The following is a 12,147-nucleotide window of genomic DNA, read 5'->3' on the forward strand; positions in this document are numbered from 1 at the left end:
GTGCATGCAGGGCCTTTAGTAAATGTGGTAAATGAGGCTGAGGCACTATTGATATTGATTTTTTTCTTCTACGTGCCCTCCTAATATGAGGATTATCTTTTTGAGTTCAAACAAACTGCTAATTTAGAAACCCTGCTAATTGCAGCCTCTGTATCGCTCAGTGAACCAATGAATCTTGAGCTGTCTATCCCTGACCGTGAGTTTTGAGTAACAGCCTCTGATCCTTTTTGCCGATGCAGTTTGTCTCTTTATAAAGAGTTATGATGTCAGGCATACATGTTAAACACTGTCAAAGTAGCAAAATCTGATGTGAATGCCTGGAGAAATGAGCCCAGTAAGTAAAAAACTCAACGGTTCATAAATGGGCCTTCACTCTAGGTTCAGAACGCCCACTTGCACAGGAAGACCCCACAAAGTCGAGGCAGTGAGGAACTGCATTGCCATACAGCGGTACAATTCCAGCATTTATGTCTGATCTCTTTTCACCTAGGACTGCACTGTTCCTACATTACTGGAAGTTATATTTCAGTATTCAGCTGTGGTGGTGGGTTCATTTACAAAACTGGGTCTGCAGAGATGATGGTTCGCTAATGCTAACTTGCTAGCTTGCTGGTGAGTTAGTCCACATTTTACAGTGTGGACTAGTAAAACAGTACTAAACAAAGAAGATGATTTTAAATTAGACTGAGTGTCTTTCAAATATAATTGTTTATATTCTAGTTAATGTGATTCACCTGTGTAGCTCTCTTCATTATCGTGATGCAGATACTTCAGTTTTTGAGTTCTTCTTTGTCATATTGCTGTTACTTACTCCATCGCCTGTACATTCACCTTCACTACACAACAAAATAACTGATGTCTCGGGGTCACAGACCAATATCTCACCATACAGGCTTTTTGGTTGCTGTCATGGCTCACTATCTTGCTATGCTGCAGTAATATCAATTATGCAATAACTTTATGGAGATTGGTGTTATAGTAGCCCAAATCCTTTTTTAAGCAGAGTTGCTCTTAAGGGCAGTAATTATCTCTCTATGGTACTGTCAGGGAAAAAAATAATTAGAAAGAATTAATTGATGTTTCTCACTGGCTGCCAAGGTTGAACTCTCTAAAGGTGCTACCTTCCTTTGATAATCCCTGCTCCAGTTTGCATAGTTTGGATGTTTTTCTCCAACGTCATACAAAGTGTTAAATTTTGTAGCATTTTCTTAAGCTATGGGCGCTTTCTTAATCTCTAAATATCTCCTTATGTTTGCTTAATGTCATGGCATTTTCCTTTAAGGTCAAATAAAATTTATCAGGAAATAAGAAAAGGACATTTTTACACTAATTTCTGTGAGTTTAACCTTAGCTAACCTTACAAGATCAAATCACACTACAGCTACCCTACATAGAGCTTATCTGCCTCCAAAATAAGCGAGAAAAAGTAATCTTTGTTATTTATATATACATACACTTTATTATTTTGACTTTGCCTTTCAGATTTTGGCAAACTTGCATTTGGTTTTCCACCCCTTAGGCTTTAAAGTGATCTACCCTGTAGATGTGAACAGTGCTTTTAAAGCATTGGTTTACCCATAATTTCTTTCTCCATAGGTATCTAACCTTGCAGATAGCTTCGGTTTCATTAGCCCAGGCTTTGAGATATCAGTCTCTGAAATTTCTTCCTCCTACTGATCACAGATGAGGTGAATGGAACCTAATGTGTGCTCCTCCCAGCAGTGAAATATTACACCTTTAAGCATAATTGTATATGAAAGAGGTAGTCTTGTTCTTCAAAACAGTGAAAATTGCGGGTCTAGTCCTCTTGACAACACATCACATCAGTTACAATTTTCTCGCATCTGTCATATTTCTTTTTCTCAGCAGCTGTACTTAATTTTACCACACATTTTGCATGTTTTAAGGTAATCAGCCACCCATGAGGTACGAGACCTCAGATTGAATGGTAAACCCTGTCAGTCAGAGGTATAAGTACTGATATAAAGTAGGAAATGCTCAAACTTGACCCCAATGTGTCAGCCGCTGGTGATGAGGCATCTGGTTGACATTCTGTAACATTCGCTGGTGATATCAATCAGCACAGCAGATCAGAGAGAGAGCACAATGCAGAGGAGCCATGCTAACATAATAAACAGAGCAAGTAATGAGAGAGAGATTTCTCAAGTGGGGATGGAGGAGGAGGGTGGAAGTTGAAGGGGGGGTTGCCGTTATCTGGGGGATGCCAAGCATTGTGAGAAAATGGGCATGCTAATGAGGGCCAAATACATCCAGAACAGCTGCATTGTAAATAAGCTGACTTTGTACACTTGGGCTTGGATGAATCTCTGAAGTGCTGTTTGTTAATCAAAGGAGGGAAAATGGAGAGGAACAAATTACTAAAAATAGTAACTGGAAAGCTGGGTGTAGCTCACGCCTCTGTGGTAATTGCAGTGAAAAGGTTACCACTATTGTTATTCACACTATGAAGAAAGGTTGAGGAACTATGAGATACCCCTTGACATTAAGCTGATGGATGCACGGCTACTCTCAGTGTCCCAGGGTATGATTGCGTCTTAGGCTTTGTCTGGAAGACTGTGAAGCTTTGAAGCTGAGTAACCGGATCAAAAGGCAAATAATCTGACTGGAGGTCATGGGATTTACCTCATCAATAATAGAGAAAAGTTAAATTCACAGTGCTGCCTGTCCTTATCCTCTGTATCGATTGAAAAAAAAAAAAAAGGACTCCCACATGCACTGAACACCACCAAGATCAAGAGGTCATGGGAAAAGCTTTTTAGGAATGTGAGTGGAAGCCTGTTCAATCTGCTTCAGGGCATATTCTGTGACTGAAATAATACTCTTGAATGCAGAATTTCAATAAACATTTATTTACAAAACGAAAATAATGACAAAGAATAATTTGAAGAGTAAATACAAAACATGTGCTAATATGATAAAACACATTATCATACACATCTTATATCTTATGAATGTGTTAAATAAACTATGCTTAGATTTTTTTGGAATCTGAAAAGGCTGAGTTGAGGAAGCAGGCAGCCAGTGTTGGATTGCTTTACGTTATAGGGATTATTGCATTTCAGTTTGTGTTTAAGGCAAGGATGAGACATGAGGAGGAGACAGAAACACTTCACATGACAATGAAGCAATATTACTTTTGTCTTCGTCACAGGGCACACTATCACATAAACATCAATGACCAAAGAAGAGGAAGACAAAAAAAAAAAAAGAATACTCTTTTCATTAAAGAAATAGTCATGTAACAATTTTACAAACAGGATTGGTCCATACATTTTTCATTTAAGAACAGCTTTTAAGAGAAGAACTTGTTTTCAAAGCCATGTGTGTGTGCTGTGTTATGAAACAGTCCCTGCAGTTGTCAGATGAGTAGTGTCCCATGATGTGCAGAGCACCATAATGACTTGATGTCTTTGGTGCCTGATGTGCTGTACTGGTGAGTCCACAGAGTCAGAGTCCTCTCCCTTTTGTCGTCCCGCTCGAGGTCTCTACCTGTCCCCCGTCTCTCTGATGCTTCCTTCTTCAGTACGGGTACTGCTTCTGCTTCTTGCCTGCAAAACAGGACAGACAGGTGCACAGCAGCATGGCAGCCGCCGCCCCTGCCCCTGTACAGTAATACGCCCAGCCGATCTGGCAGGAACCTGCGGAAGAAAGCAGAAGATTCAGGACGGTATCTTTTCACCCTTTGGTTTATCTGTCTGTCTGTCAGCAGGATATTTCCATAAACCCATCAATGGATTTATTCTTTTGTCAGAGTGAGCAGAGGCTTGCATTGTTTACTCTGGATTTATGCAGCACCTTTAGGAAACTTCTTATAAATCTTCACAAGAGCTCCCGTCTAAAACTGTTGAATTAAATTTAAAAAATGCAACAGCATACATTAAAATATTTAAGTGACTGCAAACATTTACATTTTAACAATTAGTAGAATCAAGAACATTTATTCAAATAAGTACAATTTGAGATACTTTACTTGAGTATTTCCATTTTATGTAATTTGATCCTTCCACTTCGCTACAATTCAAAGGGAAATACTGTCTTTTTTACTCTGCGTTACTTTACAGAACTTTATTTTCTCTTTGTTCATATCCCATTAAAAATCTCACACCTGAAAATTCCTGTATCCATTGCACTCTTGTGACTCTTGTGAGGGGGCCTGACCTCCAGACTGGGAAGCACTGGAGTAAACTACCTATAGTAACTGTACCTATAGTAGTTGAAACTAGCTCCACTTCTACCAACTGAAACAGTAAAAAGCTTCTTAAACATTGATATTGATGCATCAGTATTAACAGTTTAATAATGTAATCTACAATTAACAGAACCTTTACTTGTAATGGATTATTATGGAGTTGGTACTTTTACTCCAGTAAAGGATCTGAGTACTTCTTCCACCACTGGTTTGGTTCTTTGGTTTGATGTCCATTTACTTTATATATTTAATGTTACAACTACTGCTTTTATGTTTGTGCTCATAAGTTTAATATGTAATATCTCTACTTCTATTGACCAGTAATTACATAATGCCCAAACCAAATGAGTACAAAACTCTAATTGGACCATGGTGTATGAACGAATGAATGAATGATGATTCAGGTGTGGAATTTTCAATTCAATTCAATTCAATTTTATTTATATAGAGCCAAATCACAACAAAGGTCATCTCAGGGCACTTTTCACATGGAGCAGGTCTAGACCATACTCTTTAATTTACAGAGAGAGTGACCCAACAATGCCTCCATGAGCAAGCACTTGGCGACAGCGGTAAGGAAAAACTCCCCTTTAACGGGAAGAAACCTCAAGTAGAACCTGGCTCTAGGTGGGCGGCCATCTGCTTTGACCAGTTGGGTTGAGTTGGCTAGCGTTAGACAATTTTTTTGGACAATAGAAAGTGCTTACTTGCTTTCAAAATTTTAAGAGTATATTTCCAGCATTTGAAAATCATTCTGTCCTCAACAGCAAGTTTAAGAAACATTCAGCATTGGTGGATGTCTTCTAGTGGTAATGTGTACTGAGCAGAGTGGGATGTATAGTCCTGACTGTGAAGGTGACAGAGAGCAACTGATAACAGCATTGTAATGTCAATTGCTGTTTATGTATATAAAATCAGTTTGTTTGTTTGTTAAGAATACTGCATTACACCTCTAAATTCATCCCACGTTAACATGTTAGTGTTACAAACCGAGAATGTCGCCAACTGTGACATTTTTGTCCAAGCCACTACATTTCCCTTCCTCTTGTGAAAAAGAGCTGTTGAAACAAATGCAAATGCTCTGAGCACAGTTGCAGACAGCTTGGTATGTGGCAAATGTTCTCTCACAAGACAGCATTTTGGAAAGCACACTGGAGACAAAAGATGCTGAAACTGAGCCAAAAGCTGAAAGCAAACACAAATTAAAACAAAGTGCCTCCTTAAGACATATCTTTTATAATCCTCTGAGGAAATGATGTGCATTATTAAACAAGGATATGACCTACATCTGATTCTAAATTTGGAAAGCGTTCGATGACCATCCAGACTTCTCATTATAAGCTTCACATTTTAAGATAATATCTGATTGAATATAGTTATCTAATTACCAGCTGAGAGGGAGGAGGAGGTGGCTCATTAACAAATCATCATCATCAGCTGTCTTCTCACTGTGGAAACTTGATTCAACAGCCAAAATTGAAAATACTTACATCTCTGAGTCTCATTTTCTGTCGACATCATACTTAATGAAAATTAGCTTCCCCTTTTTTTCAAGTGTGGCTGTAGTTTGGGGGAAATTTTCATTTTGAATGACTTGGATTGTTATGATTACTTTTTTACTCATTTTCATTGTAGATTAAATTTAAGAATAATAATTTTCACAACTTTTTTATACTAAAAATACACAAATTTAATGTGTCACGCAGCTACATTAAAAGTTATCTGCCCTGTAATAAAATACTGTTTGCTATCATTGTGATTAATGAATCAGTCTGAGAAAGCGAGATTCTAATTCCTCACTGTGGCGAAAGCATCATTTGTGTGAAATCCACAGTTCTAGTGGGAGAAAATCACAGTCTCGTCATGGCGCTAACAAGAATGAGGTGAAACTGAAATAACTTGCTACGTTGAAGATAACAAGGAAATATAATATGCCTGTGGCACTGAACAGCACACTGACGCAAACACACTTGTTAACGATATATGTACTAAGAACCTGTTATTTCTAAAGGGAAAGCAGAAACTGAAAATTTAATTATTCCTGATGACATACTTGGAAATTTCAGTGTTCAGTGTGTTTCAAAATGGTTTGAAATGAAAAGATTTAGATCTGACTAAATCATACACAGATAGTTTAGATGATGCTAGAGCAATTGTATCTATCTGCTGATATATTGGCAGCTATAATCTGTATCAATCCATACAATTCAACTACTGAAAATTATATCTGGACCAATACTGGATTTTTGGGGTATTATATATGATATTTATGTTTGAGAGATTTAAAATTACGATAATTATATATCAGTCAATAGTTGTTTTTTTTAAACAAACAATTCTGATGTTTCCCTTAGATTTGATTTTTTTAAAGAATTGACCAAGATACATACTAAAAAGGATATTTTACATATGTAAAATCAACTTGTCAGCGTTTCTATCAAACCTAGTTTGTCAGTTTTTTACTGCAATTTCTTGTTACTTATCAGCTGACATATACAATATACCTGCAATAAGCTAATATCTGTCAATATATGGGCCCGGTCAATTTATTGGTCTAGATCTACTGAATATAAATACACAGCATCATCACCTGGCTGTAAGCGAGATGATAATGGAACTAATGAAGTGTTATTTTTGTCCTGGTAGTGATGGGTTCTGACAATTGGTGATGTTGGTTAATTGGTCAGTCAGTGTTTCCATCCATCTTCCTGCCACTTTGTTTCTGGTGCCAACAGTGTGATTCATAGCAAGGAGTCTCAAAAACTAACGGCTGGATTTCCAAGAAATTGGCTGTATATGTATGAATTATGTATGATTTGAATGCTGTTGGTGGACCCCACTGACCTTTTCCTCTATCAGACCAACATTTCCACATGTACACAAGAAATATCAAACTCTAATGAGCAGATTGTCCCAATATTCACAGACTACATTCACGCCTCCGAAAGAATGAGAACTTTTGTTTCGAACACTGCATGAGTTTATGCCAGTGGTCAAAATGACAACAACACTACACTTTTGAACATAAAATATTTCATTGTAAATCAATTTCACATAAAGTTTGAAGATGAACCGGGTTGATTTTTAAGGACCGAGTCATGGCCTTTCCTTTAACACCACTCTCAAATATTTATTGTATGTTTTTAACCCCAGTAGAGGTACGGCTCTTTGTTTCATTCAACTTTTTTTGTATTGTGAGGTGTAATTAACATCACAGCCTCCCTTTGCTTGGCCGGTAATAGCTGTAATCCACTTCACTGAACACATGATATATCTGCATATCTAAATGTGTAATAAAGAAAGCAGACAAAAAGAAATTAGCATAAACTCTGGACATAGATGTAAATTGAAAGAGAGAGCAAATCTGGGTGTACCCACAGTCACCTGATTACATAAAATTTTACCTTTGACGTTTAAATAAATTGTTGCAATCACACAAAATGGATTTCTCCATATGGTTCAGAGGCTTGTTATTAATATTAATTTAAATTCTCAAAAAATCTTCTACATTATGTAAAAAAACATTTTTTTGATTAGCATCAAATAAAAGAGCTGCTGCAGGATGAATAGCTTATCCACCTGCGTTATGTCTGATACAGTAGCATATTACTGTCTGTGAGATAGTCCTGATAATGCCATTTGAATACAGAGCCGAAAACGAGCTCCTGCTTATTCTCAGCACACATTTACAGCTATAAAACACTTCAGATATTGAACTGAGGGTTCTTTTAAATTTTGTGTGTCCCTGGTATATGAAAGTACTTGAGAGTTGTGTCTGCATGACTTCTAAAAAAAGGCAGAATGTCAAGGGCCATATATAAAAATCTGTTCTCCCTTTCCATCTTTTTCATAGATTTATCTGTTCTGGGAGCGAGAACATTCAGCGAACACAAGATAAATTTATGCAGTCAAGGTTGAAGCATCAGTGTGTAATTTAGGTGTTGTGCACAGGCTGTAGGTGTGTGTGTGTGTGTGTGCGTGATGGAGCTTCCTGGTGGACGCCTTACCTAGTTGAAACTGGTCTGAGCTGTTGTTGCAGGTCTGTTGTACTTCCTCACTGTCCCATCCCAGTGGATAGAGTGCACAACCTGATCCTATGAGCAGACCTGAGAACGAAAGAGAGAGAGAGTCAGTCAGTGATGATGGAGTGGGAGTTAATTCAAAGATCTCTGGGTGTTAAAAAACATAAATCACAAAACACATCTGGAGGCTAACAAAACATCATCTGTGAAGGGAAAACTGTGGGAAAGGACAAACTCACACCATCATGGTATTCACTCAGCACCTTGAGGAAGGTCTCCAATGTTTTTGTGAGACCTCGCCTCAGTGGGTTTCCATAATTTAAAAATCTTTTCAGTAATGAGGAAGAAAAATGCAAAGCGGTGAGTTTTTATTTTTTTTTGCCATCTAGCAAGGTGAAATGTATTGAAACTCAGGTTCTGTGTGGATTCTCTATCATTCTTTGCTTTATGTTTTAATTAAAACCACCAAAAAGACAATGAGCTGTTGCTCTCCAATAGAGTGATGTACGTGACCTCACCTCCATCAATTATTTTTTTTTACCTTATCAAGTGTTTCCAGCAGATACTAGTGGAGAGGCAGCCCTGACCTGTTCCAGCAGTTTTACCTCTGAACAAGCCTCACATCCTTTTGTAAAATGACACGGATCGTGATTTTAACATTTCGTCACGTTTTTGCTCCAACAAAACAAAGCACTCCTCTGCCAGTAGCTCATATAACTGCTGCAAATGAACAACGAACATATGCAAATAGCTTGGCAATTTCTCACAGAGGCTACGGTGAAAAAAACAAGCATTTTTCGGTACGCAATAATTACTGTAAAACTCTGGAAAATCCTTGAGGGACTGCTTTATGTCAGTGATTAAAGAGACTTATGACTGCGCTTAAAGCTGCACACAGAGACAAGAGTAAAATCTAGTCAAGGCCATTACATTAAGGATTAATATCCTCAATATTTGCCTGCAGCCAGGTCTTGACAAGTTATTCCCTGGATGCCAAGGCCTGTCTCTTGAAATTACCCTGTGGGGGCCCCCGGTAGGTGGCTCCGCCATCACATTAGCTTAATCCCCTCCGATGTGTCTGCTTTGCTATCAGTTTTGGGATGTGAGGATGGCAGCAGAGGAAGGGAAGGCAAGAAAGCTCTGCCTTCCAACCTGATTACCCCTGCCATCCAGGACTGCCTTATTACATCTAGGCCAGATAACAACCAGGAATTAATCCACATACTCATGCAGATGGGGTAGACAAACCAGCTAACATCTGAGGTGGAGTAGGAAAAGTGAAAAAGACATCTGTGTTTTCCCCTGCTGCAGCCAGAAGGACATTGAACATCACTGCCTCCATTCTGGAGGAAAATAGATTGGCTGATTATGGCACCTGTGATAGAAAATCAATTCAGTGAAACTCTGGCATGATGAGAATGAAGGGATATAAAACGGCTCTGACCAAGTCTATGTCATTACAGCTCAGGATCAGAGGGGATCCAGGGATTTCCATACGTAACAACTCAGCCGTTTCTTCTTCAGACCTTTAAGAGAACTTCAGACAAGTTTCTTCTTCAGACCTAAAATTACAACCTTTAGCTGAGCAGTACAGCAAAAGTAACACAGGAGCATTTGATGTAAATCACCGTACAAGCAGCCACCTGATGAACATTAAAAAATGACGATTCGACAAGGTACAGGAAAGCATTTAGGCACAAGTGCCCGTGCACGCAGTCATTTAAATATTCTCAGTTATATAATATTATTGAATGTGTTTTGATTCAAATTTGTAACAGTAAAGACTGTAAAGCATGCCAGCATGATAATGTATTCATGATTAATATTTAACATAATCAAAAATTCTCTTTCAAGTGTTGTGTAATGCAGAGAGATACAGCAGCATGTAATCAAATCGAATTTCCTTGCAGCACAAGGGAGGGGAGAAAAAAAAAAAAGCAGAGCAGAATATGGCTTTGTTTGCCAAAGACATTGCTATTCTATCCAGCAAATTGATGAAATCAAGATTTACGGGGATTCTCAATCATTCTTTGATTAACACATTTGTTAAAATGATCAAAATCATAGAGAGCTGCTGCAGTAACAGGCACCTCAGAGAGATGAATGGGGAAAGAAAGACTTCAGCGCATAGTTTCCACATCAGGTCAGATGATGATGATGACAGTGAACACTGAGAATCACTCTATAAGACTACAGACAGGAGGGAAATTATTGCTACAACAAAGATGAGAGCTCAGTTCCATTGTGTAACCAGAGAAAAATCAAAGGTTTCTGGATAAGCAGTCAGTGGTTTCTGTTGTTTTTGGGGATAAACTCACTCAGCCTGCAACGCTGCAGTGGGTGAAATCAATGTTAAGGCAGATGCTGCAAAACACAAATCTCTGTGGGAACAGATGAATAAAAATACAAACATATTGCCAAGGTGTAATTCAATTCAGTATCATCTGTGGTTCAATGTCTCTCTTTTGGCTGTTATTTATTTAATGTATTTATTTGTTTCCCGGGATAGTTAATTCTATCAAATCCCATCCTCCACACTCACTATGTGGGTTATTGAGAACCAGAGGTAGGGAGCCTGGTGACTGGGATGTGGGAGAAAGATTACCAAGAATCACAAACGTTCTTTCACATAATGTTTATGAGCTAGGCTGCTTGACAGAAGTGTGGACTTGTGAGAGGCAACTACCTCAGGCTCTGATTCTCCATGCGTGCTGTTGTAGACAGATACTTCCTGTCCTTCTTATTTGCTAAGCTGACACTGTTGCGCCCCAATCTGCACAAAAACAGTCGAGGATTTATGTCATTTAGTATGTGGTTGTCAGCTGCAACTGTGCTCCTCAACCTTTTTGGCTTTTGACATCTGAAACTGAAGCAATGGCTTTTCTTGACCTCCCATTACACACTGCATATGAAGACTGGTGAACAAGAATAGTTTTTACAGTATAAAACAGTATGTATTTTTCCATGAATCATTTTGTGTTTCCCTTAAATTTCTTGATCTAAATTTGGTGTCCTCAACCCCAGGTTGAGAACCACCAGACTAGCAGATTCGCTACAATCACGAGCACTAAACCACATGCTCACCATGTGCCTCGCACCGAAACAACAGAATAGGTCTATTTCCAATGACTCCCAAAACAACATATGAGCATTTTCAGCATCCTCTTTAGGACGGATGGCATTTTCAGAATACCCCATAGGAGCATAATGTTAATATGCCACTTTCCAAAACCGTTACAAATCACAGTTAAAAAATATGTTTTATGTTGTGACAACACTTTGGTTAAAAGGTGCAATATACAACATTCAGCCCCACTAGATGTCGTACTAGAGCAACAGCATCTCAGACTAAAACAAATGCACACGTTGTTTACTCAATAAAGTTGGGGGAAAAAAAGAAAGCGGCATCTGAACACACGGCTCACGAAACTCATATTAAGCTTGAATTAGGCAGTGTTGTTTAAATATAAATAAAGATTCTGTTACTGCATTGCCTATTTGAGAAACTTTGTGACTCGGCCGCCATGTTGAAGACGGATGCGGTGAGGACAGGGAGGGACTCACATGGACTAGCATGCACTAGCATGCACTAGCATACGTTAGCATACACGCGCGGCTGAACCAAAGCCAAAACAAAGGAGAGAGAAGCTCGGATAACAACACACACAAAGGAAGTGTGATTTCATTCTCTGCTCAGGTCACCATACTCCACTATATCTTTACATAGCAAATAATTGTTGGCTGACATCTATTGGGGCTGAATGTCGTATATTGCACCTTTAACACTAGAACCCCCACAGGGGTAAATTTTACCTGTGTTGGTTTTTCAATTGTACATTAGTATGTTTTAATAAAATATTCACGTCTACCAGTCTTTGATTTTTCTTAAAACAATACTGTCTAACACCCCCTGTT

The 12,147-nt window shown here is 38.5% G+C and overlaps 1 protein-coding gene across 1 annotated transcript in view; it reads right to left on the reverse strand.

The window, feature by feature from the left end:
• Positions 1–2,854: 2,854 nt before the first annotated feature.
• The window catches only part of LOC122984611 (LHFPL tetraspan subfamily member 6 protein), a 46,480-nt gene continuing 37,187 nt past the window's right edge, over positions 2,855–12,147 (reverse strand). Inside the window, exons 3-4 of the mRNA XM_044355181.1 lie at positions 8,218–8,316; positions 2,855–3,659 (exon numbers count right to left, since the gene is read on the reverse strand). Of these exons, the coding sequence (XP_044211116.1) occupies positions 3,541–3,659; positions 8,218–8,316 (218 nt within the window). The 3' untranslated portion in view covers positions 2,855–3,540. The remainder of the gene's footprint in view (positions 3,660–8,217; positions 8,317–12,147) is intronic.

Source organism: Thunnus albacares, chromosome 6 (genome assembly GCF_914725855.1).
Source record: "Thunnus albacares chromosome 6, fThuAlb1.1, whole genome shotgun sequence".
NCBI classification, from domain to species: Eukaryota; Metazoa; Chordata; class Actinopteri; order Scombriformes; family Scombridae; genus Thunnus; species Thunnus albacares.